Below are 25,331 nucleotides of genomic sequence, written 5' to 3'. Positions count from 1 at the left end.
GGGGCAGCTCGATGGTCTGGTCAGCTGCTTGGCCAGGCTCATTATGTCCAAGAACCCTGGGGCATCAGCAGGGGGGCGGAGCAGAGGGGCGGGAGTGAGCGTGGGCCGGTTCAGGCCTCGGGGAGGGGGTCCGGCCCTGGCTGGACTGATAGTGACGTTTACTGTAGAGGTCGGCCCTCCCTCCCCGGGCAGGGCAGCGTGGCGGCTCTCCCTGCGGCCCCGCCGGCTGGGCGGGACCGGGGCGTCGGCGGCCAACTCCGACGCGGTTGACGGTCGGTCCTTGTTGCTCTGTCACGGCTCCCCACGTGGCCTCTGCGTGTGTGTCTGAAGCCCCGTTCCGGTTCACCCTGCCGAAGGAGGGTGAGCTCATCCCGCCCCTGAGCAGCACGCCCCCTCTGCTGATGGAGCACCTGAAGCGGGGGCCCCGGAGGCACAGCACGCCCATCGGTGAGTGAGGGGCCCCACGAGTCCCGCCGTGCCGGGGAGCCACCCAGTCTTGGCCTGGCTGCCGCTGCCATCTCTGGCCCGGGCCTCCTTCTCCTCTCAATAAATTCGATTGAATGAATGAATGAACGAACGAACTAACACCTTCCCTGCATCCCTCCTTCCCTCTGTCCCTTGGCCCCTCCCAGCACCTGCAGTGGAGGGCGGCTGTCCGGAGAGCACCATGGCCACCAGCGAAGTTATGGCCGAAAGCTCGGTGAGCGCCAGCGACAGCACCATTGACAGTGAAAAGGGGGCGAGGGCAGGGGCCGCCGGCACGGAAGGGGAGCTTTGCCTGATGATGAAACTGGTCAGCCCAGAAACCGAGGCCAGTGAGGAGTCTCTACAGTTCAGTTTGGAAAGTAAGTCTCAACCTCTGCCAAGCCCAAGGATTCTGTGCCTGGGGATGCCCGAGCCCGGGGCAGCCGAGCTCAGGGATGACTGAACGCAGGGCGATCGGGCCCAGGGAGGCCGAGTCATGGGGGGTGACCAAGCCAGAGACGACTGAGCCCATAGTCACCCAGCCTGGGACGACCCGGCCCTGGGTGAGTGAGTCTGGGGATGACTGAGCCTGGGATGACTGAGCCAGGGACAGGTGAACTAGGGCAACTGAACCAGGGTTGATTGAGCCACTGTGACCAAGTTGGGGGCAGTTGAGCTGGGGATGACTGAGCTGGGGGCCACTGAGCCTGACACCACCGAGCTGGGGTTGACCGAGTGGTGGAGCCTTAGCCCAGGACAACCAAGTCCGGGACAGCCTTAGGACAACCGAACCTGGCCACATGCAGGGAAGCCCAGGCCCCAGGCTGTCCCGCAGCAGTCTGAGAAAACTGGTGACCGTGGCCTGTCTTTCCACCTATTTCACCGTCGTGGTCAAAACGTTTGCCCGTTTGTGGGCTCAGAATCGGAGGGAGGGAAGTGTCCTAAGTGGAACCCTGCATCTTCTGGGATTGACTGGTCTGCCAGTGGTGTTTGTGTGCAGCCACCATCTGGAAACCAGTTGAAGGGACAGAAGCAGGGAAGGGAATGGGTGGACTCCAAGACCACTGGCTCCTGGCCTGTCCAAGGCTCGGGGGTTATTCTGGCCACTAATGGCCACGGACAATCACTGCTTCAGCTGAGGCCCCGGAGGGCGATTTTTGGCCTCCTGAAGGCGGGCCGGGCGTCTGGCACCATCCCAGGGAAGTGGGGGTTGGGAGTGTGGGTGTGAACCCGGCATGAAGGCCCCGTTCTGCTGCTTTACCACACGGGCAACTGCCGCTTCTTCTTTCCTGTACCTTCTCCACTGTGACTTCATCCCAGCAAGGTCTGGAATCAGAGCCACCAAGCAGGGCTTCTGAATTTCCCTTTGGGACTCTAGCGGGAGCTGTTCACGAAAACATTTTATGTCTCCAGCCTCATTGGTGGTATCAAGAGTCAGGGCGGAGGAGGAGGAGATTGGTGGTGTGATTTATCGAGCACCTTCTAGGTGCAGAGTACTGTAAGAAGTGCTTGGGTGAGCACAGTAGTTAGTAAAAATGATCCCTGCCCTCAAAGAGCTTCCAGGCTAGCTGGGGGGCGCGTACATCAAATTAGTTATGGATAGGCGGAAAAAGAGAAATGGGAAGCTGGGTGTGTGGACACTTAGGTGTGGAGAAGGGAAGGTGACTAAGTGGATATGTACAGAAGTGCTGCTGGTGCATTTGAGTGCATCAGGGTGGAGGCAGCGCAAAAGAGCCAAGGTAGCGTTTGGAGGCTCTGCCCTGGGGAGAAAGAAAAATGAATCGGGAAAGGCCTGGGAGATGGGATTTCAGGAGGGCGGATCTGGAGTCTGTCGGATGTGGAGGGAGAGAGAGTTCTTGGCAAGGGGGAGGGCATGAACCAGGGGGATACTGGCATGGAAGACAAGAACAAGGCACAGTGAGTAGCTTAACTTGAGAGAAGCAAAGAGTGAGAGCTGTGTTTCTGTGAGAGAAAAAAGTGGATCTTTAGGAAGATGGAGCTAGTGGAGTGTCATAAAGCCAGCAGTCAGGAGCGTCTGCTTGTGGCTGCGAGGAATGGGGACCATCTTGGAGTCAAGCATATTGCCAAGTTGTGGATGGGCTATGGAAACAGGGAGAATGGTGGTATGGTCAGATGGTCATCTATCATCGCCCCGGCTAGTTCCTTTCCGGGCCGGTGAGCTCACTGCCCTGGAGGGTGGAGTGGGGGCATGGTGGTGGTGGTGCTCCCAGAGGCTCTCGGGGCCGGGAGAAGGGGGCCCATCTTCATCTCTGCAGGCCCGTTTGGAGGGGTGTGTTTGAGGGCCCTGTCGTTTGAGCCCATTTCTACCACTGGGATTTGCAGACGGGGTTCTGGGGCAGCCGGTCCGAGCCTCAAGTCTGCCAGCCCCAACTGTACTGCAGATTACTCTTCTGGGGGAGATCCGTCAGGTGGCCCAGGCAGGGCCCCCCATGCAGGGCCCACACATTTCTGTGGCCTCGCAGAGGCCAGAGCAGCGAGCCAGAAACCCTCCCGTGGGGCGGCGAATCTTCCACGTCCCTGGCCTCCGGGAGGGCTGGTGCCCATCTGTCTGTTCTGTTCTCCGGAGGAAGGTAGTGTGTGTCTTTTGTGGTGGCTGCTCCCAGCCAGTCACTGTGGCGTGTTTGTCCGTCCGCAGCCCAGAGATTTAGTGATGGGAGCAGGAGGGCAACCTGCCTGTTGGGGGGCCTGAGGACACTGGGTTCCTTGATGCCCAAGAATGAAGGTTCTACCTCTTCATCTTAAACTGCCCACAGCTAGGGCAAGGGAAAACGGAGAGAGGCTTACTGGGGTGACTGACCGGACCTTCCGTCTCCTCCCTGACTTCCTCATCCACCTTCCCGTCCATGGCCTCCTCCCCATTTTCTCTGCTTCCACCTTCCCCTCTCTTTTTTTTTATGGCATTTGTTTTGCGCTTACTATGTGGCAGACACTGTACTAAGTGCTGGGGTAGATGCAAGCTAATCAGGTTGGACACAGGCCATGGCCCTCATGGGGCTTAATCCCATGTCTTAATCCCCACTGTACAGATGAGGGAGCTGAGGCACGTAGAAATGAAGTGACTTGCCCAAGGTCCCGCAGCAGACAAATGATGAAGCTGGGAATAAAACCCAGTCAGGCCCGTGCTCCTTCTTCCTGTCCTCCTTCCCTGTCCTCTCTGTCTTCCCCACCCTACTCCCTCTCCTCCTCCTCCGCCTCTCCACCTTCCCCTCCCTCTCCACCCTCCGGGTCTTCCTCCCTGTCTCCATCATATCCCCGTCACCCTTCCCCTTTTGTTTTTGTCCAGAGCCAATAACCGGAGAATGGGAAAATGGATCCGCCGCTGTTGCCGGGGCCGTTGCCAGGTAACCGAGCCTGTTGCTATGCAGAAGGTTTCCTCCGCGGGGCCTCCCAGCAGGGCGAGTGTTTCACGGAAAACCGGCAGAGGGATTCGAGCCGGGGGGCCCCGTCCGTCCGTCTGTCCGTCTTTCCATCCATCCGCCCTTAGTCCCAGCCCCTCTGCCTGGGGCGAGAGGAACCACAGCCTCTTTCCCCGGGCTCAGATCTGTCTGAGCCCTGCGTCTACATTGAGGGTGCCTTGAGGGCTGGCTGGGCCCCGGCACCGCCGTACTAATCAATCGGTCATATTTATTGAGCACTTACTGTGTGCGGAACGCTGTGCTAAGTGCTCGGGAGAGTACAGAATAACAGCTGGTAGATATGTTCCCTGCCCACAAGGAGCTGACATTCTGGAGGGGGAAACACAGCCATATAAATTCATAAGTAAATTAGGCATATGTACATAAGTGCTGTGGGGCTAAAGGTGGGTGAATAGAAGGTGAAAATCCCAAGTGCAAGGGTGACGTAGAAGGGAGTGGGCGAAGAGGAAATGTGGGCTTAGTTGGAGAAGGTCTCTTGGAGGAGATGTGCTTTTAATAAGGCTTCGCTGGTGGGAAGAGTGATCGTCTGTTGGATGTGAAGGGGGAGGGAGTTCCAGGAGAGAGGAAGGATGTGGGCGAGGGGTCGACGGCGAGATAGACGAGATGGAGGTACAGCGAGTGGGCTTGCGTTAGGGGAGTGAAGTGTGTGGGCAGGGATGTAGTAGGATGTATTAAGGTTTAGTGCAGTGCTCTGCATACAGTAAATGCTCAGTAAATACCATCGACTGACTGAGAGGGCTGCTGCCGCCACAGGACTAAGATGCCCCCCGTTCCGCCCTTCCCCTGCCTCATCCTGGCAGAGGCACCTCCTCCCACCCCACCAGCCGCCCCTCCGCTCTAGCCGCTCCACAGTGGCACTCCGGCTTGCCTTGCCCCTACGTCTGTCCTGTGCTGCAGGACAGGGAGGGAGAGAGCTAGGGGAGGGAAAGCTGGGAGGAAGGTGTGGGCAGGGTTGGGCACAGAGCAGCTTTGCCACTTGGTAGCTGAGGGACAGAGAGAGCCCCATCTGCTCTGGGAAACGGACTGGGGCTGAATGCCTTTTCCCATTGTGGGGGTGGGAATTGTGGAGGACAAACCTGGGCCTGAGCGCGGGGTCTGCCCTCACCGCACCACCTTGTTGCTGCTGGCTCTGTATTTCCCCCTGGAAAGCACGCAGGGTGGTCGGGGGGGACGGGGTGGGGGGGTGGGGGTGCCTCCCCACCCTGGTGAGGTCTTGTATTTACAATCATTCATTCAATTGTAATTATTGAGCGCTTACTGTGTGCAAAGCACTGTATTGAGTGCTTGGGAGAGTACAGGACAACTGCAAACAGACACATTCCCTGCCCACGACGATCTTACTTTCTTGAGCCTAACCACGTCAGCTGGCCTGGGTGGGGCGCGGGGGCAGCCTACCTGCACCTCCTTTCCCGGGCTCAGCTGACCCAGCTAACGCCCGCCTTGCCCTGATTCGTGCCCCAGCCTCCAACAGCCCATCTCCGTGTTCAGTCGGGTGTGTGAAGTGCGACAGGAGGATGAGGCCAGGGGCCGTGACTCACCCACTGCCCATCTCAGGTAAGCCACCGCCGCCGCCGCCTTCCGGCTGCCCTCCTGGGGCCTGGATCCGGCCCGGTCCCAGCCGCCCTCTGTAGTGCCGAGTCCCCCGGGGCTTGGGTCCGCCGGCCACCCACCTGTCAGGGTGTAAACTCAGCGTGGCCCCGAGCACCGACCGACCTGTGTGTGGTCTCGTTCGCAGAGGCCCCCTGTTCCGATTCCCGAGCCTGCAAGCGGAGGAGGAGGAGGACAAGAAGGAAGAGCTGGCAGGCAACCACAGGACTCGGCTGGGCCACCAACCTGGCAAGCCTGGCCATCCCGCCCAGGACTCGACCTCCCCACCGCCTTTGCAGAGGCAGCCCCCCACCCCACGGCCGACCAGCCAGAAGGGCCCGGCCTTGGACGGGGATGGGCCAGAAGGCCAAGAAGGGGAGAGGAAAGCCAGTCCGGACCAGCCTTCCCAGGACATACGGAGCCCGGACCCCCAGCCCAGCACTCGGCACAAAGGCATCCAGACCGTGGCCCCGGCCTCCGTGGCCCCCGCCGCCGTGTCGGCGGCCACACAGACCCCGGGTGGCCGGGGCAGCCAGGTGGAGGTGGGGACGAATACGGCGGGCCAGAGCCTCGGGAAGCAGGATGCCAAGATCCAGACGGAGAGAAGCCATGGCCAGGGAGACACCACGGATTCACTGCCCGGCCAGGTGAGGGCAACTCAGCAGGGGGTCCTGGGAGCTACGCCTTTGGGGGGATCAAGGGGGTCCCGGGAGGACAGCTGGCGCTGCCCCAAGGAGTCAAAGTGTGTCCCGTCCCCCCTGCCACACCCCTGCCTTTTAAAGTGCCTATGTATTTATGAAACGCTTACTACGTGTCAAACATTGTTCTAAGTGTTGGGGTATGTACAGATTAATTGGGTCAGACACAGTCCCTATTGTGCATGGGGCTCACAGTCTAAATAGGAGGGTATCCTATCCTGTTCGATATCCACATTTTACAGTTGAGGAAACTGAGGCCCAGAGAAGCGAAGTGACTTGGCCGAGGTCACCTAGCAGACTAGTGGTGGAGCTGGGTTCAGAAGCCAGGTCCTCTGACTCCCAGGCGTGTGCTCTTTCCTCTAGGCCATGCTGCTTCACAAACCGAAGGGAAGAGCACCACCCTGGGCCTCCCCCAGGCTCACCTCCCCGAAGCCCACCCACATCCCCCCGGCCCCACGTCTTCTCTCATCCCCGTTACCGGAGGCCAGGAAAGGGGCGCGGAGAGGTGGGCCCAGGCCTGAGCAGGGCACTGGTGGAGCTGGGGTGGCCAGGGTGAGGCGGGGCCACTGGGCAGCGGGCTTGGGGGGATCTGGGGATCCAGTGGCAGAGGGATCGAGGATCTCGGGGAAGGAGGAAGCACCGAGGCAGAGAGAGAGTCGTGGGGGAGAGGATGTCCCCAACCTCCTCATTCCAGACTCAGGCCTCGGCCGGGGAGGATTCCCCGGGCGTGTGGGGCGACTACCGCGCCAGAGGTGGGTGCCAGAAAAATAGTGTTCTCTAGTGGATAGAACACAGGCTTGGGAGGAAGAGGACCTGAGTTACAATCCTGGCTTTGCCACTTGTCTGCTGTGCGTCCTTAGGCAAGTCACTTCACTTCTCCGTGCCTCAGTTTCCTCAACTGTAAAACGTGGACAGTGAACTGGATAGGATACCCTCCTATTCAGACGGTGAGCCCCATGCAGGATAGGGATCGTGTCTGATCTAATTAACTCGTACTTACCCCAGCGCTTAGAATAATGTTTGACAATGTTTCTCTGTGCCTCGGGTCCCTCATCTACAAAATGGTGAGTCAACACCTGTTCTTTCTCCTAATTAGACTGTGAGCCCCCATGTGGGAACTGCTGATAATCTTGTATCTAAGCCAGTGCTTAGTACAGTGTTTGGCACAAAGTAAGTGCTTCATAAAGCTGCTCAACAAGCAGTGGTGTATCAATTAGACCTCAGGCCTGGGAGTCAGAAGGACCTGGGTTCTAATCCCAGTTCCGCCGCATGTCTGCTGTGTGACCGTGGACAACTCATTTAACCTCTGTACCTCCGTTACCCCATCTGTAAAATGGGGATTAAGGCCGTGAACCACGGGAGACGTGGATTGTGCCCCAGCATTTAGCACAGTTCCTGGCACGCAGTGAGCGATTAACAAACTGCCATTTAAAAAAAGCAAATACCACAATTCTTATTATCAGGAGGAAGAGGAGGCATTTGAGCTGCCCCAGCCGCCGCCTGGCCAGGTCCTGCATCGCCACGTAAGGACCATCCGGGAGGTCCGCACGCTGGTCACGCGTGTGATCACAGATGTGTACTACGTGGATGGCGCAGAGGTGGAGCGGAAGGTCACGGAGGTAAGTCCCCCGCCCCAGTGTTGCCAGTCTAGCGCGCCTGAGCAGGCTCCCGCACGGTCAGCCTGGCCTGGTGGGGTGGCGGTCAGTGCTCCCCGAGTCTGTGGGGTCACGGCCCAGGACCGGCTCCGGCGGTTCCCCAGACAGGTCGTGGCTCCCGACTCCCCCCATCTTCTCCTCCACCGCGTTCCCCTCACTGTCCGAGGCCCCAGGGGCCAGGAGGGTGAGCGTTTGGGGGCCTGGGCCGGAAGGATCCGGTGCTCAGAAGCCCTGAGCTTACTCCTGGAGAAACTCGGCTGCTAGCTGGGGGGGTTGCTGGGGGGTGGTCCCCGACTGTCCCAGCCAGCTGCAGCCCCCCGCCCCGCCCTCTGCCCCCCAGGAGACGGAGGAGCCGGTGGTGGAGTGCCAGGAGTGCGACACGGAGGTCTGTCCGTCGCCGGCCGGCGGCTCGTCGGGCGACCTGGCGGACATCAGCTCCTCGTCCTCCAAGGCCTCCAGCCTGCAGCGCACGTCTAGCGCGCACAGCAGCAGCGGCGGCAGTTCCGGGAGGGGAGCTGGACTCCCCCTCCCCCGTGGGAAAGGCAGCAGCGCCCAGCACGGCGAGTTCACCTGCCCTGGAGCCCCAGCGGGGCTGGGCACACCCAGGTGTGGACGGGGCCGGGAGGGAGGGAGGGGGACCCTCTAAAGGAGGGGCCCGGTCGGGGAGGGATGGGCCTGTTCACAAGCTTCACAGGGGTCCTAGCCTGTCGAGGAGGAGGCTGACCCTCCCGGCCCTGTGCCAGAGACTGCTGGGAGATGGAGCAAGGTGTACGCCTAACCTAGTCTAACCTGCTGGCCAATTCTCCCTCATATCCCCCTTCTGCCCTGCCAGCCCCCGGAAAGGCGGGGTGCACATGGGGGCACCGGCGCCCGAAGAGGGTGGAGAAGCAGCAACCGGCAGTCGGCAGGGGAGCAAGGGAGCAACCACTCCCCGTGGACGGGGACGCCGGGGCCGTCCCCCTTCTCGAACCGCCGGAACCCGGTAAGGCTAGGCTGGCGGGGTCCTGGGAGCAGAGGGGGACGGGCCAAGGGAGTAGGATGGAGGTGCCGGTGCCGGAGTCTGGTGTTGAGACTGGCCAGGGTGGAGGGGCAGTTGGGGGCCTGGGGAGAGGTGGGGGCGAGGCGCAGGCATTTGGCATTGGAGCTGCCAGACAAGAACGGGCCTCCCCTCGCCCGCAGAGACGCAGCAGGGCCGGGCATCGAGGATGGGTCTGCCAGCGTCTCTCCGGACGACCAGCCTTACACCCGCGTCGTGTCTCGACCGGCGGAGGGTGGCCGGCGGGCCGAGGCGGGAGCCACGTCCTGCCGCCGCAGCAACTCCCCGGAGATCCCACTGCAGGGCCCACCCGGGGACCCCGATCCTGCCGGTGGAGTCGGCGGCAGCTTTGTGGGGCTCCGTGTGGTGGCCAAGTGGTCTTCCAACGGCTACTTCTACTCTGGGCGGATCACCCGGGCCGCCGGCGGAGGCCGGTACAAGCTGCTGTTCGACGACGGCTACGAGTGTGACGTCCTGGGCCGGGACATCCTGCTCTGCGACCCCATCCCGCTAGACACGGAGGTCACCGCGCTCTCCGAGGATGAGTACTTCAGTGCGGGTGAGCAACCCCTGACCCAGCCTGGCTGCCCATCCCTGCAGGTTCTCCCTGCAGTAGAGGCGCTCTGCCTCCCCTCTTGAGGGCCCCAGTCCCCGCCTTACCCATTGGCTCCAGGGCTGGGGAAGAGCCCGAGGGAAGGGTTCACGTCAGCACTGCCTCCAGAACGCCTTGGGGCCTTAGACTATGGCTGCCGGCTGCTGTCCTTTGCCTCTCCTGCCAGCCAGCCAGCTGAGACCCCAGCACTGGCTGTGTCCGGCGGCCGGGTGACCACAGGGGCTCCGTGCCCTGTCTGCACTGTTGGCAGGGGTGGTCAAGGGGCACCGGAAGGAGAGCGGGGAGCTGTACTACAGCATCGAGAAGGAGGGCCAACGGAAGTGGTACAAGCGCATGGCCGTCATCCTGTCCCTGGAGCAGGGCAACAAGCTGCGGGAGCAGTATGGGCTGGGGCCCTACGAGCCCACCACGCCCCTCACCAAGGCCGCTGACATCAGCTTAGGTACGGAGTGGAAGGGGGTGGGTGCCGGGACGGGCGGGGCGGCTCCCCAGAGCAGGGGCTGCCGCGTCTGTCCGTCTGTCTGGCGAAGAGCGACAGCCAGCGGGGCTCCGTCTCTCGTGCCGCTCGTCCTGGGGGCTGTACGCTGCCGCATCCTAGGGCTCCTGCTGGGCGGGGGCGGGCCGAGCCCAGCTTGCCCCAAGACCCCGCAGCCCCAGCCTCCCAAGTCCGCAGGCCCGGCTGCCCTTGTGGTTGTGCCCTGCCGGGTGTGGGTGGGCTGATTGTCCTCCCCGGCTCCCCGGCCTCAGATAACCTGGTGGAGGGGAAGCGGAAACGGCGTAGCAACGTGGGCAGCCCGACGACACCCAGTGGGGGCAGCGGCGTCACCCCCCCGCGCCGGGCCCCCGACAGCCCCCGGCTCCCCTCCGGCCTCCTGTCCGGGAAGAGGAAGCTGGTCCCCCTGGAAGAGGAGCGGTCACCAGCCAAGCGAGGGCGCAGGGTCGGAGCCGGGAAACCTGGTAAGCGCCCATCCCGGTCCCGGGATTTGGGCTCATTCATTCGTTCAGTTGTATTTACTGAGCGCTTACTGTGTGCAGAGCATTGTGTTGAGTGCTTGGGAAAGTACAGTACAACAATAAATAGACACAGTCCCTGCCCACAATGAGCTTACAGTCTAGAGAGGACTGTGGGGATGGTGGGGGGCCCAGGTGCACCCCAAGCTCCCCCGTCACATGGCCTCCTCATCTCTCCAGGGACTTTGGGGGCTGGGGAAGGCGAGCACCCCCCTTGTGAGGCTGGGGACCCCCTGGCCCCAGAGGACCAGCGGGGACCACTGCCCCATAACAAGACCCTGTTCCTGGGCTACGCATTCCTCCTCACCATGGCGAGCGCCAGCGACCAGGTGACCAGTCACCAGAAAGTGCCCAACGGCCCTGCAGGAAGCAGTGAGGAAGAGGACGGTGAGGTTCAGCATCCCCTTCTCTGCACGCCGGGGCTGGGCCAGGGCAGGATTGGGCGGTCCTTGGGGGTGATAGCACGAGCCACCCACATCCTCTGGCTGAGGCTGACTTCTGATGCTCTCCTTCCCTACCCACCTGGACTGACCTGCCCTCCACACATCCCCAACTCCACTGGGCTTCTCCATTCCATTTCCAGCCTCAGCACCGTCCCCCATTCCATGGCCATTCTGGCAGGTGAGGGAGGGAGCCCAGTTTAGGATCGTGACTCAGCCAGGGGGGCAGTACCACAGTGGCACTGCTCCCTGGGGGGAAGGGAGGCATCACTAATGGGGTGCCCCTCTCCGATGCTGGCGCAGAATTTGCAGAGATGCCGCCGTACAACAAGCAGCACACTGAGGCCCAGCTGCGGGCGGGGTCAGGCTACATCTTAGAAGACTTCAACGAAGCCCAGGTTGGGGTCTGCCTGGGCCAGAGACCGAGGCTGGGAGCAGGGCGGCTGGTGGGAGTCCAACTGGCAGGGGCGTCGGGGGGGCCATGGCACTCAGGGACCTCATGCCCCGCTATCTTCTCCTAGTGCAACATGGCCTTCCAGTGCCTCCTGATCGCCGACCAGCACTGCCGGACGCGGAAATACTTCCTGTGCCTTGCCAGCGGGATCCCCTGTGTGTCCCACGTCTGGGTCCATGACAGTTGCCATGCCAACCAGCTCCAGAACTACCGCAACTACCTGCTCCCCGCCGGCTACAGCCTCCAGGAGCAGAGGGTCGTGGAGTGGTATGGATACTCCTTCTCCCTGGGACGGGGGCTGCCGCAAGTGCGAGCCCGGGAGTGATTTCCCCCAACCCACCTCCACCCGCTCTGGGGCTTTGAATGGGTAAACATTTGGGCATGCATGCGGGTAACAAACCCGGGGGCACTGCCCAACTCCACTCCCCTCCCCTCTGTTGCTCATAGGCAGCCCCGGGAGAGCCCCTTCCACGGGCTGAAGGTGCTGTTGGTGTCAGATGAGCAGGAGGGCTTCCTGGAGCTCTGGGCTGAGACCCTCATGAGCGGAGGGGCCGCCTTGGTGAAGCAGCACCACTCCAGCTCCCAGAACAGAGGTAGCAGCCATGGGGGATATTCCCCCACCAACCCCCTGGGGTGGGCGGAGGGATAGAGCCGGGGCCTAGGGGCTGACGACACAGGCCTGTTCCCACATCCCAACCCCACTCTCCCTTCCCGCAGATGTGGCCTTGGGCGTGTTTGACGTCGTCGTGACGGACCCATCCTGCCCGGCCGCGCTGCTCAAGTGTGCGGAGGCGCTTCACCTGCCCGTTGTGGCTCAGGAGTGGCTCATCCAGTGCCTTGTCGCTGGGCACCGAGTCGGCTACCAGCAGCACCCCAGATACAGGCCTGACTGCGGCCCTCGCTGACGCCTCCCTGTCCCCTCCCCACTTTTACGGCTGGGTGGAACCCGACCATTTTATCTCCGTGTCTGTCTGTCTGTGTTAGCTGCGCTGCGTGCATGAATCACTGTACATAGTTTTATCTGCTGGACTTTTATGACAAAATAAATGTTGGATCTCTAGGCTTGTTCCTGAAGGACACGAGGGTAACACTGATGAAGGACCAGGGAGGAGGTCAGGATCTGATGGTCAGGGCTTGGAGGGCCACATCCCGTCCTGCCCGGCCATCAATCTGTCCACCCGCGTGGCGGAGGACGGAGCTGTCCCGGGTAGGTCGCCGGCTGGGATACAATGGCTGCTTTCAAGTCCTCCAGCTTCTGAGCCACGGCGAGGTGGAGACCGCTGCTCCTGCCTTCATCCCTGCCTGCCAAGCTTAGAGCAAGAGTGTTGGCAAGGCTCAAGGGGAAAGTAGCGGGAGAGCGATGGGGATGTGGGTGTCTAGGACATAGCCTACGTGACATGGGAGTTGGGAAACACACATGCTCCTACCCCCTTAGATATGGGTGCACACACATGCCTGCATTCATGCATACACATACACATTCCCATGGGGGAGGGGGAACTGACCGGACCTCCCATGCTTTGGCAGGAGAAGCCAGACGAAGCGGTCCTCCCCACCATCCCATCCGGTGGGGCGGAGGGGAGGGCAAGAGTAGAAGCTGGGGCTGGCAGAAGGGTATGGGGGTGACAGTGTGGCCTGTGGGCACAGACCAAGGCAAGTTAATGGTCACAACGTCCCCCCGTCTCTCCCTCCCCCTGCTAACTTAGGGCCACAGCACCTGCTCTGCTGGAAACTGCAGGTTCACACTCCAAAGCTGCAGGAGACACAGATAGAGATGGTCAGAGCCAGAAAGAGCAAGATAGTCGGGTCGGGGGAAGGCCCGAAAGGGCCTTTGGGAGCAGCGGCAGAACCTCCTGGCTGCCAACCCAGAGTCCCCAACTCCGACCAAGAACCGGGCCCCTGTTCCCTGCTGGGCCCACACCAAAGATTCCACATGCCTACTCAGGAATCTGCACGGGCGCACACTGGCCCAGCACTTAGAACAGTGCTTTGCACATAGTAAGCGCTTAACAAATGCCATTATTATTATTATTAAATCTCATCCAGGAGGTCTGCCCCCACCTCCACACCCAGCGTTCTGCCCCTAGGTCCAACGTGTCATCGAGCGTCCTGCCTGGGTGCCCACCCATCCCCATATCCATCTCTCCCAACGGGGCACCCACCTGCCCAGTGTGCCACCCGCCTGGGTGTAGTACTTGTTGTAGTCAAGCCGCAGCAGCAGCTGGGCCAGGTCAGAGTTGATCTGGTGGTTGCGCACGCTGGACAGGATCTTGAAGAGGAGGGAGGACTGGCGGCTGAAGCCCTGCAGGAGGAGAGAGGTTGAGGGGTGAGGCCAGGACCTGTCACGCCCACCCCTCTCAACGAATGCCAGATGTCCGGAAGAGCTATCGGTGGGGGGCACTGCGAGGAAGAGGGTGGAGAGGTGGGGAGGGGAGGACAATTCAGTGGGGATGCAAGGGACGGGCTCACTTTCTCTGCATCTGGCAGGGGCTGGAATAGGCAGTCCTAGACCCAAGCTCTGTTGGACACACCAAGGCCCCCGGGCCAGACCACCCACTCTCCAGCCTCCCAGGAGCCCAGGCCTGGAGAGAGGAGGTGAGACCCACCTTGACTAGGACGCTAAGCTGGGCGGCCCCCCGCTCGTCCAGAGGCCCCAGGTCTTGGCTGACCAGGGAGCAGAAGCTGTGACACTGGTCCAGGATTTCATTCAGGCAGTGGAACACCTGCACGAAGGTGGGACACGTGGGCACCAGGGGCAAGGCGCACACTGTTCGGGGTGTCTTTGAGTCCAGCACCCCCATTGCAGGGAGGGCTGCCCCCAAAGCCTCCAAGACCTCAAGGGGCTACTAGATCAGAAGCCGGGTGGGCTCTGTGCAGGACTGAGTACACAAGGGCGCTGGGCGAGTTGGGTAAGGGGAGGAGGAAGAAGCAGGGACGAGTGGACTTCACAGGCCACCTCCCCCCGATTTCTGGCACGGCCCAGTGGGAAGGGGGTGCCCCCGCTCACCGGTTTCAGAAGGATGAAGGACTGCGCCAGGAGGTTGCTCAGGAAGTGGTCATGAGCCAATCGGATGCTCTCGAAGTCACGGGTGGAATTGATCTGCTGCAGCAGCTGAGAGAACTGGGACTCCAGCACGTCCACCTGGATTTGGATTTGCTCCTTTTATTCATCTCTCCCTCAGTCCCACATCACTTATGTTCATATCCATAATGTACTTACATTAACATCCATCTCCACCTCTAGACTGTGAGACTATTGTGGGCAGGGAACCTGTCTACCTGTTCTGTTACAATGTACTCTCCCAAGCACTTAGTACAGTACTCTGAATACAGTAAGCGCTCAGTAAATGCCACTGATTGATCAGCTGATTGGGGCGGGGGAAGACGGAAGGGTAGGCCGTGGCCATGTCATCAGATTATGGGCCGCCGTCCACCCGACACCCTTAACTACGCCTGCCCAGCTCTACCTGCCTCCCCTCCTCAGTCGACTGCGTCCGCCCTGCCACTGCTCCATGGGGACTAGCCCATCTCTGTGATGGGTTTCCAGGTGTCCCAGGGCTAGCCGTGCCCTGCCCTTCTGCCCAATGACCCGGCCCAGGCCTGCAGAGCCTGAGCCAGAGGCTGCCCTGAATCCTGTGTTTAGAGGCTGCACTAGAGGCTACTGCACTAGAGACCGCCTCCCTCTCTCTGGGGGTCCCGAGGCCCAGTCTCCCCGGAGCCTGGCGCAGCGGGAGCTGAGGGACCCCCATCCTCACAGCCCCGAGGGTCCCCACCTGCAGGTAGTACTGCAGATTGTCCACCAGGAAGGCCATGTGATCCCTCAGGCGCCACTTGATAGCATCGGTGCGGTTGGACTTGAGGTGCTTGCGCTGCATCTGGAGGGCCCAGCAGCGCTGCAGCTCGGCCTGCACCCGGCGCACGCTCAGCAGGTACCTGAACACCACGTTGTATCTGTGGACGAGCCCCTGGCATCAGTGTCCTCCCCACCCCGACCCCATTGTCCCCCCTCCCCGCCCCCATGGGTGGTCCACAGAGTCAGGCAGACGGACAGACAGGTGGCAGACACACAGACAGATGAGAGACGGAAGGGCCCGTTGACAGGCCGGCTGGGGCAGAATGGGACACAAGAGCGTCGTTTTGGGGCCCGACTCCCGGCCCCTCTCCCACAGCAGCTGAGGCCAGGGCTCTGACACTCACTTCTCCAGGACGGCCGGGGTGAACAGGATGTGCAGGGGCCACTGCACCTTGTAGGACAGGCCCAGGGCCGCCCAGCCGGCCGCAGGTGCCTCACGTGGAGAGCTATCGCGGGACGGACCCTCCCGGGCCTGGGCTGGGTCTGGAGAGGAGGAGAGTGAGAGGGGGATGGACTGGGGGCTATGGGGGAAAGGGGGGGTGGCGAGCAGAAGGTACGGGGCAAAGCCTACCTTTGGGCTCCTTCCCGTGACAGTCAACGGTCAGGTGGAGCCGGGGGAGGAGGTTGTCATCGTCCAGCAGCACCCTGTGGGCCGACTGCTGGAAGGCCACATTCACATCTGGAGGCGGTTGGGGATGGAGAGGGGGGATAGAGGAAGGAGGTGAATAACGATGGCCCCGGTTGTCCCAGCTCACTCCCCACTCTGGTGCTGCCAGTGCTTCTCCATGCCCCCACCCCTCTCTGAGCCCCCACGGCCCCAAGCCTGGTCCCGTCTCCCCGGGGCCCCAGTCCTGACCGTGCTCGGTGACTGCCGTGGGCGGGGTCTTCAGCATGTGCTGGGCCGTGTCGATGAAGGCCTGGAACAGCTCCCCTCGCCCCAACAGGTAAAAATCCTTGATGATCTGCACAGAGGTCACGCTGCCAGAGTCAGGCAGCCCAGGCTGGGCTTTCCGGCCCAATCAGGACTCCACGGGCCAAGGGCAGGGTGGGCAGGTGGGCCCTGGGAATCCGCCCAGGCTGCGAGGGCAGATGGTGGCAGGGGTGACAGTAGGGTCCTTCCTGGGGGCAGAGCAGCCCTCCCGACTCAGCGGCCTCTAGTTTGGATTTCCGCCTCCTAAACCAGAAATGGGGCTCAGGGTGGGGCACAGGGCACTGACGGGCTGTAGGAAGGGGTCACTGGCAAGGGAGCAGTAACAGGGACCAGGGCACAGCAACAGGAGGGCTGTGGGCCGGGGGGCCGAGGGGGCCATGGCTGGGGCCCTGCAGTGGAAGGGTGGCCGGCCAGTACCTTCAGCTGGCTCAGTAAACCGGCATCCTCCACCATCAGCTTCCACAGGTGCTGTGAGGACCGGAATAATAATGATGATGGCATTTGTTAAGCGCTTACTATTTTCACAGCACTGTTCTAAGAGCTGGGAAGGATACAAGATGATCAGGTTGTCCCAGAGGGGCTCACAGTCTTAATCCCCGTTTTACCGATGAGGTAACTGAGGCACAAAGAAGTGAAGTGACTTAACCAAAGTCACACAGCTGTCAAGTGGCGGTGCTGGGATTAGACCCCATGACCTCTGACTCCCAAGCCGTGCTCTTCCCACTGAGCCACTCTGCTTCCCTAAGAGCCATCTGTCAGCTCCCTCCCCATCCCCAACTCCTGGCACCCACCCCAGGAGGGGCAGATTGAGCCATCTGGGGGGAAGGGGGCGGCACGGAGGACAACCTCCAGATGAGACACTCCGTAGGGCCACCCTTCTCCCCATCCCCCGTGCCCCTACTTTCCCTGCAGGGTCCTCAACCTGCTGCAGGCAAGGAAAGTGTCTGTTTATTATGGTATCGGGAAGTACAACATGGCTCAGTGGAAAGAGCATGGGCTTTGGAGTCAGAGGTCATAGGTTCAAATCCTGACTCCGCCAGTTGTCAGCTGTGTGACTTCGGGCAAGTCACTTAAATTCTCTGTGCCTCAGTTACCTCATCCGTAAAAATGGGGATTAAGACTGTGAGCCCCCCGTGGGACAACCTGACCGCCTTGTGACCTCCCCAGCGCTTAGAACAGTGCTTTGCACATAGTAAGTGCTTAATAAATGCCATTATTATTATTAATCAATCAATCATTTATTGAGCGCTTACTGTGCACAAAGCACTGTACTAAGCGCTTGGGAAGCCCAAGTTGGCAACATATAGAGAAGGTCCCTACCCAGCAGTGGGTTCACAGTCTAGAAGAATATTATTAGTATTATTACTTTACTCTCCCAAGCATTTAATACCCCATTTGCTTGCATCTACACTGGCGCTTAGGACAGTGGCTGGCACATAGTGAGCACTTAATAAATACCACGATTACTATTACTAGTACAGTGATCTGCACACGGTAAGCACTCAATAACGAAGGAAAGAACGAACCTCAGCCACGGTGCTCCGGATCCAGTCCACCACCAACTCAAAGTCCACCAGGCTGAAGAGCGGCTGCTGCTTGAGGCGGTGCAACTCTGCCGCAAACGTGTCCTCCTGGTTCTTCAAAATGGAGCCTGTGCCACAGGGAGGGATAAAGCGCGGGGATGAAGCCGGGGGGCACAAAAGGAAGGCCCTTTGGAGCTCTACGCTCCGGGGTCAGGGTTCCCTTAAGGAGCCGGGGCACTGCCAGGGCTGGGGGTGGGACCGTCCTACCCTTCCTGGCCAGGGTCACATTTTGGTTCTCGAACATCTGGACAGACTCTCCGACGAACAGGATCTTCTCGGCCGCCCGCACGGGGATGTAAGAGGGCAGCATCTCCACCCGCAGCGAGAACTGCTTCAGGGACGGCGCCAGCATGTTCTCCTCCTCAATGAGCCGCTGGTGGTGGGCGCCCATGAGGATGGCCCGGGGGGGCGAGAGGGAGGGGAAAGCAGGGCGGTTTCAGGGATGGAGACCCCCAAGGGGCCTCTGCCTGCCGGAATAATGGTTCCTGCTCCTGGCCCTGCCTGCCCCAGGGGCAGGCCCCGGAGCTGGGCCAACACTCGGCGGTCAGTCTTGGGCCTAGTCTGGAGAAGGGCCAGGCTGAGCTCAGACTGTGTTGATACTCCCACCCGGGGCCTCCCTCAGCATAAGGGGGACCCATGGCCACCAACAGCCACCACAGAGTCCATGGCAAACTACTTGGGGGGTGGGAGCTGCTGCTCAAAGGTTAAACGTCACCACCATTTGCCAGCTGAACAGCCACAGCTGCCTTGCTCCTGCAGGGAGCTGAGAAGTGACAAACGTCAGCAGGTCTAGAGAGGTTTGAAGAAACCCATTAATGAGTGTCCATGCTGGGCCCCTGGGGGGAGAGTCAGAGGTATTGGAGGGCCTATGCTAAGTCAGTGGGGGGAGAGTCAGGGATGGAGAGGAGAGGGTCAGAGGTGTTGGATGGTCTCTGCTGGGTCACTGGGGTGGAGTCAGGGATGGAGAAGGGGAGTCAGGAGTAGTGCTGGAGGGTCCGTGCTCGGTCGCTGGGGGAGAGTCGGGGATGGAGAAAGGAGAGTCAGCGGTGTTGGATGATCTGTGCTTGGGTAACCGGGTGGCAGGAGGGGAAAGAGAGGCAGGAGGGGTTGGCCTGTCTCTCTCTCTCTCTCTCTCACCAGGTCTTGCAGCTCTCGCAACTGCTTCCCCGTGAGTCCCCCAAGGCCAAGGTCATCATCTTCCTCCTCTGGTTGAGTGGCGGCGGCGGCAGCGGCGGCCCCACCCGCGGACGGGCCCTGCTTGATGAAGAACTCCTCGTGCTGGTCCAGCAGGAGCCCGTGCAGCATCCAGGCGGACAGCTGCTTGTACATGACCCCATGGCACACTGCCAGGATCCTGGCCCAGGGAGGCGGCACAGCCTGAACCCAGGCCCCGGATGCCAGGCACCACCCCGCAAGATTCGGGCCCCCAGACCCACGGTGGCCCCCCACACTCTGCCCCAGGGGCACAGCCCGATCTCAAATCCCAGCTGGGCAACTAGGACCACCCTGCTTGGGGGTGGGGGAGTTAGGATCTCCAGGGTGGTCACTGCCTGGGGCCTCCTGAAGCCCTGGGCATTGAATCGTGGGCCACCCCGGACGCTCACCGTTCCAGGGCGCTGCGCACGGGGGGCAGGCCACCACAGCTGTACTTGTGTACCGTCTCCAGCAGCTGGCAGCCGTGAATCTGCACACCGACAGCGGCTTAGTCGTCCCGGGTCCCCGGGGCCAGTCCTGAGCTCAGGCCGGTCCGGCCCCCTCTGCCCAGCTGTGCCTGGGTCTCCCTCTTCCTCCTCCCCCTCACTCCTGGCCAGGACCTTGCAGTTAGCGCCGGGAGCGGGCTCACAATTCATCTGTGGAAGCCCCTGCTTTTCCTGCCCCCTCCGGGCCCCACGCCCAGGCTCCCGAGGGCTGAGAGGGGGGAGCACAAGGTGGGTCCTGGGCAAGTGTGGCTCCAACTCAGCGCCCTCCCGTTTCTTCTCAACCAAGACCTGGACTTCAGGCTACCTGGCCCCACCTGAGTTCCTCCTTCAGAATAGGGGCCCAGGACGTCCCAGCCACCAGCGCCAACCACCGACACCCTCGGCTCCGGGTCACTCGAGTCACCTGGACCTCTACCTTCGGTGGTCCGGAGGTGGGCGGGTGAGGGGAAGGTGGAGGACAGCGGTCCCGTACTCACCTTCTGACTCTTGATCTGCTCCACGACAACCATCAAGGAGGGGAAGAGGAGCTGAAACTGCAAGCAAGGTCAGAGGTGAGGCCCAGCTGCCAAGGCCCCCAGCCCCAACCCAGAGAGGGCATGGGCGACATGGCCCCCCCTGGCCCAGGACAGGCCTGGGCTGGGGGCAGGTGGCCCAGACCCTTAACAGGCCACAAAGCCCCTGCAATCTGGAGAACAGGAAGCCTGGAGCTTCCCCCTGGCTCAGGTGACAAAGCCCAAGCTAGTCCCCTGCAGAACCAGGGGACAAGCGCTCTCCTCACTGCCGCAGGAAGCCAGAGACTGCACCAACGGAGACCCCACAGCCCCCCTCACCTGGACTCCCCACACCTGCCGTCCGTGGCCTCTGTTACCTGGTCCAGGGAGTAGTTGACGTGGGATATGGTGAGGTGTGGGTCAGCCAGGAACTGCAAAAAAACCCCACCATGAGTGCAGCCGAATGAGGCAAACCTGAGGGGCAACCCGAGTGGGGCTCTGGGCTCCCACCAAGGCCTCTCCCATCCCGGTGGGCTTCCCCATGGGCTCTCCCATTCCGGTGGGCTCCCCCAGTGGGCTCTCCCATCCCGGTGGGCTCCCCCGCTTTCCTCCACGGACTCTCTCCCACTCCGACAGGCTCCCTGGGGCTCACCTCCTGTTCCAGGTCGAGCAGTGCCTGGCGGTAGGGCTGCAACGCTGAGTCCAGGCCAGTGCAGAAGGCTCGCAGATAGATGCCATGCAGGCCCCCCTGGCCCTGCTGGGAAGGGTGGTGGTCCTGGAGAACAAGGAAGGATCCGGCTGCTCGGAGCGGCCCGGGGACGTGGCAGAGCCTGGACTGGTCCCCCCAGAGTGCAGATCTGGTTGCAGCAGGGCATCACTCGGGCCCCCAGACTGCCCAAGGTGGGGAGGAACCACATGCAATCTGATAATCCTGAGCAGCCTACACAGTGGGGGGCACAGGGCACTCACTCAACATGGGTCACAGTTGCTCTTTGCTAGCCCTGGACAGCGACGGTCAACTGCTTCCCCAAATAATAATAATAATAATAATAATAATAATGGCAATTATTAAGCACTTACTATGTGCAAAGCACTGTTCTAAGCGCTGAGGAGGTTACAAGGTGATCAGATTGTCCCACGTGGGGCTCACAATCTTAATCCCCATTTTCCAGGTGAGGTCACTGAGGCCCAGAGAAGTTGAGTGACTTGCCCAAAGTCACACAGCTGACAATTGGTGGAGCTGGGATTTGAACCCATGACCTCTGACTCCAAAGCCCGTGCTCTTTCCACTGAGCCACGCTGCTTCTCTAATAACCTGGGGGACAGGGATCTCCAGCCAACAGGCCATCAAGCCACCTACTGAGATCTCACCTCCTCCAAGAGGCCTTCCCAGACTGAACCCTGAGTACAGTGCTTTGCACACAGTAAGCGCTCAATAAATACGATTGATTGATTGATTGATTGAGCCCCCTTTTTCCTCTCCTCCTCCCCATCCCCCCGCCCTACCTCCTTCCCCTCCCCACAGCACTGGTATATATATTTGTACAGATTTATTACCCTATTTATTTTACTTGTACATATTTACTATTCTATTTATTTTGTAATGATGTGCATATAGCTTTAATTCTATTTGTTCTGACGACTTTGATACCTGTCTACATGTCTTGTTTTCCTGTCCGTCTCCCCCTTCTAGACTGTGAGCCCGTTGTTGGGTAGGGACCGTCTTTATATGTTGCCAACCTGTACTTCCCAAGCACTTAGTACAGTGCTCTGCACACAGTAAGTGCTCAATAAATACAAATGAATGAATGAATCTTCTTCTTCCCCTCGTTCTGCCAGTTCCCAAGCTCCCAGGACTGCGCTGGACACCCAGCAGGCCATTTCTTTTCCTGGCCCACTCGGGGCACCTCTATCCGGGGCACTCCCACCCCCTCCCAGTCCGGGGGAGAGGCGGGCCAGGTCCTTGCCCCCCACAGCTGTGGCCCGGTGGTGGCCATACCTGCTGCTGCACATGGCCCGTGTACTGCTCGATGAATTCTGTGAAGCGGATGTAGTCTGTACCCAAGCGGCAGAGACGGTTCAAGACGCTGGTCTCACTGGGGTGGAGGAAGGGCAGGTCCTGTGACACCTGTGGGCAAAGCAAGGAAGCTGCTTTCTGGGGTTCACCGGGTTCCAGATGCGGTTTCATCCCCAAATAATAAAAGTAATAATGATATTTGTTAAGCACTTACCACGTGCCAAGCCCTGTTCTATGCGCTGGAGTAGTTACAAGGTAATCGGGTTGTCCCCCAAGGGGCTCACAGTCTTAATCCCCATTTTTCAGATGAGGTAACTGAGGCACAGAGAAGTTAAGAAGAAGCAGCGTGGCTCATCATCATCATCATCATCAATCGCATTTATTGAGCGCTTACTATGTGCAGAGCACTGTACTAAGCGCTTGGGAAGTACAAATTGGCAACATATAGAGACAGTCCCTACCCAACAGTGGGCTCACAGTCTAAAAGGGGGGAGACAGAGAACAAAACCAAACATACTAACAAAATAAAATAAATAGAATAGATATGTACAAGCAAAATAAATAAATAAATAGAGTAATAAATATGTACAAACATATATACATATATACAGGTGCTGTGGGGAAAGGAAGGAGGTAAGATGGGGGGGATGGAGGGGGGTGTGGATTAGTGCTCTGACTCTGGCTCAGTGGAAAGAGCACGGACTTTGGAGTCAGAGGTCATGGGTTCAAATCCCGGCTCTGCCAATTGTCAGCTGTGTGACCTTGGGCAAGTCACTTCACTTCTCTGGGCCTCAGTTACCTCATCTGTAAAATGGGGATTAAGACTGTGAGCCCCCCGTGGGACAACCTGATCACCTTGTAACCTCCCCAGCGCTTAGAACAGTGCTTTGCACATAGTAAGCGCTTAATAAATGCCATTATTATTACTATTATTAAGTGGCTTGCCCAAGGTCACACAGCAGAAAAGTGGCGGAGGCGGGATTAGAACCCACATCCTCGGACTCCCAAGCCCACGCTCTTACCACTAAGCCACACTGCTTTTCATCCCTCCCAGTGCTTGATGCCTGCTGAACCTGGCTGGCAGACGGGGCTGTAGTCAAGGAAGGGAAGCCTTGAGGCCTAGTAGAAAAATCACCCAGGGCATGGGGTTCTAATCCCCATTCTGCACCCGCCTACTCGGCCTGCTTGGGAAAATCACTTCACTTCCCTGGGACTCAGCCTCCTCATCTGTAAAATGGGGATTTAATACTGTTATCCCTCCAGTCTACACTGTGAGCCCCATGTGAGGCAGGGACTGTGAAGAGCCTGATTATCCTGCATCTATCCAGTGTTTGCACAGTGCTTGGCACGCGGTAGGCGCTTAACCAACATTTCTAGTATTGTCGTTTCTAGAAAGGTGACTGTTCACTGAGTGCCCAGAAGCGAGGTTCGTGGACCTCTGTAAGGCATGGCCAGGAAAACCTGCAGGTGTCTTGGGGAGAGGTGGAATACCCAGCCAGGGTGCAGAGCTCCGAGTCTGAGGGCAAGCTTGGGAAGGGTTGGTGGTGGAAAGAAACGGAGGGTCTCGCTCGGATTGGCGCTGGAGAGAAACCGAGGGTCCACAGCCCTATCAACCGTGCCCTCTTCCCAGTCAGGCCAGGCCCCTTCTTTCCCCCAGTCCGGCCTTGGCTCTCTTCCCACCTCGTGGCCCCGTCCATTCACTCAGCCCCTTCCGGTGGCTCAGTAGAAAGAGCCCGGGCTTTGGAGTCAGAGGTCATGGGTTCAAATCCAGGCTCCGCCACTTGTCAGCTGTGTGACTTTGGGCAAGTCACTTAACTTCTCTGTGCCTCAGTTCCCTCATCTGTAAAATGGGGATTAAGACTGTGAGCCCCCCGTGAGACAACCTGATCACCCTGTAACTTCCCCAGCGCTTAGAACAGTGCTTTGCACATAGTAAGCGCTTAATAAATGCCATTATTATTATTATTATTATTATTATTATAAGTAAAATAAATAAATAAATAATCGTATTTATCAGGCACTTACTGTGCGCAGAGCATCATCAATCATCATCAATCGTATTTACTGAGCGCTTACTGTGTGCAGAGCACTGGACTAAGCGCTTGGGAAGTCCAAGTTGGCAACGTATAGAGACAGTCCCTACCCAACAGCGGGCTCACAGTCTAAAAGGGGAAGACAGAGAACAAAACCATACTAACAAAATAAAATAAATGGAATAGATATGTACAAGTAGAGAAGCAGCGTGGCTCAGTGGAAAGAGCCCGGGCTTTGGAGTCAGAGGTCATGGGTTCAAATCCCGGCTCCACCAATTGTCAGCTGTGTGACTTCGGGTAAGTCACTTCACTTCTCTGGGCCTCAGTTACCTCATCTGAAAAATGGGGATTAAAACTGTGAGCCCCCCGTGGGACAACCTGATCACCTTGTAACCTCCCCAGCACTTAGAACAGTGCTTTGCACATAGTAAGCACTTAATAAATGCCATTATTATTATTATTATTATTATAAGTAAAATAAATAAATAAATAAATAATCGTATTTATCAGGCACTTACTGTGCGCAGAGCATCATCAATCATCATCAATCGTATTTATTGAGCGCTTGCTATGTGCAGAGCACTGTACTAAGCGCTTGGGAAGTACAAATTGGCAACATCTAGAGACAGTCCCTACCCAACAGTGGGCTCACAGTCTAAACGGGGGAGACAGAGAACAAAACCAAACATACTAACAAAATAGAATAAATAGAATAGATATGTACAAGTAAAATAGAGTAATAAATATGTACAATCAATCAATCGTATTTATTAAGCGCTTACTATGTGCAGAGCACTGTACTAAGCGCTTGGGAAGTACAAATTGGCAGCATCTAGAGACAGTCCCTACCCACCAGTGGGCTCACAGTCTAAAAGGGGGAGACAGAGAACAAAACCGAACATATTAACAAAATAGAATAAATAGAATAGATATGTACAAGTAAGATAGAGTAATAAATATGTACAAACAGTCTAGAAACTTTTAGACTGTGAGCCCACTGTTGGGTAGGGACTGTCTCTGTATGTTGCCAACTTGGACTTCCCAAGGAAGGGCTCGATCAATACGATTGATTGATCGATTGATTGACTGATAGAAACGGTCGGGGCTACCTGGAGGCCGGTCCGCTTGTTCCAGGTGAAGATGGCCCCCGGGTACCCGCTCAGGGCCAGGAGCAGCTCGTGGATCATCCTCCTGATGGGGGGGGGGGGGGGGAGGACCAGGCCGGTGCCACAAACCGGAAGTACTCCCCCTGCTCTTCGCTGATTGGCTCCCCGGGCAGCGCGGGCGGGGGAAGCCGTTGGCGCGCATGCGCCCTGGGGGAAAGGAG

The 25,331-nt window shown here is 59.2% G+C and overlaps 2 protein-coding genes across 5 annotated transcripts in view; one reads left to right on the top strand and one right to left on the bottom strand.

Moving 5' to 3' along the window:
* TP53BP1 (tumor protein p53 binding protein 1) overlaps positions 1 to 12,456 on the top strand; it is a 28,707-nt gene extending 16,251 nt beyond the window's left edge. The window contains exons 12-27 of one of the 3 annotated variants that reach the window (XM_038749943.1): positions 331 to 447; positions 633 to 845; positions 3,770 to 3,827; positions 5,364 to 5,456; positions 5,638 to 6,136; positions 7,651 to 7,806; positions 8,183 to 8,448; positions 8,675 to 8,824; positions 9,022 to 9,437; positions 9,742 to 9,933; positions 10,239 to 10,448; positions 10,683 to 10,889; positions 11,246 to 11,340; positions 11,464 to 11,663; positions 11,844 to 11,989; positions 12,114 to 12,456. In XM_038749943.1, the coding sequence (XP_038605871.1) occupies positions 331 to 447; positions 633 to 845; positions 3,770 to 3,827; positions 5,364 to 5,456; positions 5,638 to 6,136; positions 7,651 to 7,806; positions 8,183 to 8,448; positions 8,675 to 8,824; positions 9,022 to 9,437; positions 9,742 to 9,933; positions 10,239 to 10,448; positions 10,683 to 10,889; positions 11,246 to 11,340; positions 11,464 to 11,663; positions 11,844 to 11,989; positions 12,114 to 12,301 (3,206 nt within the window). In that variant the 3' untranslated portion in view covers positions 12,302 to 12,456. Of the gene's footprint in view, positions 1 to 297; positions 448 to 632; positions 846 to 3,769; positions 3,828 to 5,363; positions 5,457 to 5,637; positions 6,137 to 7,650; positions 7,807 to 8,182; positions 8,449 to 8,674; positions 8,825 to 9,021; positions 9,438 to 9,741; positions 9,934 to 10,238; positions 10,449 to 10,682; positions 10,890 to 11,245; positions 11,341 to 11,463; positions 11,664 to 11,843; positions 11,990 to 12,113 lie in introns of all 3 variants that reach the window. The other 2 variants (XM_038749942.1, XM_038749944.1) reach the window with 2 other exon arrangements.
* Positions 12,457 to 12,514: 58 nt separating this feature from the next.
* TUBGCP4 (tubulin gamma complex associated protein 4) lies at positions 12,515 to 25,191 on the bottom strand. 2 transcript variants are annotated; one of them, XM_038749946.1, is made up of 19 exons: positions 25,114 to 25,191; positions 21,954 to 22,082; positions 20,607 to 20,729; positions 20,332 to 20,385; positions 19,940 to 19,996; positions 19,368 to 19,447; positions 18,901 to 19,117; positions 17,971 to 18,136; positions 17,707 to 17,831; positions 16,598 to 16,648; positions 16,106 to 16,211; positions 15,821 to 15,928; positions 15,594 to 15,732; positions 15,170 to 15,347; positions 14,404 to 14,538; positions 14,003 to 14,119; positions 13,559 to 13,698; positions 13,114 to 13,149; positions 12,515 to 13,031 (listed from the first exon to the last, which is right to left on the bottom strand). In XM_038749946.1, the coding sequence occupies exons 1-18, from the start codon at positions 25,189 to 25,191 to the stop codon at positions 13,137 to 13,139; spliced, it is 2,016 nt and encodes a 671-aa protein (XP_038605874.1). In that variant the 3' UTR covers positions 12,515 to 13,031; positions 13,114 to 13,136. The 2 variants fall into 2 exon arrangements, with proteins under 2 accessions (XP_038605874.1, XP_038605873.1); XM_038749945.1 differs by having other exon boundaries at positions 12,515 to 13,149.
* Between the last annotated feature and the right edge of the window lie 140 nt (positions 25,192 to 25,331).

Source organism: Tachyglossus aculeatus, chromosome 8 (assembly GCF_015852505.1).
Source record: "Tachyglossus aculeatus isolate mTacAcu1 chromosome 8, mTacAcu1.pri, whole genome shotgun sequence".
NCBI classification, from domain to species: Eukaryota; Metazoa; Chordata; class Mammalia; order Monotremata; family Tachyglossidae; genus Tachyglossus; species Tachyglossus aculeatus.
This window is presented reverse-complemented; position numbering and strand designations above follow the sequence as displayed.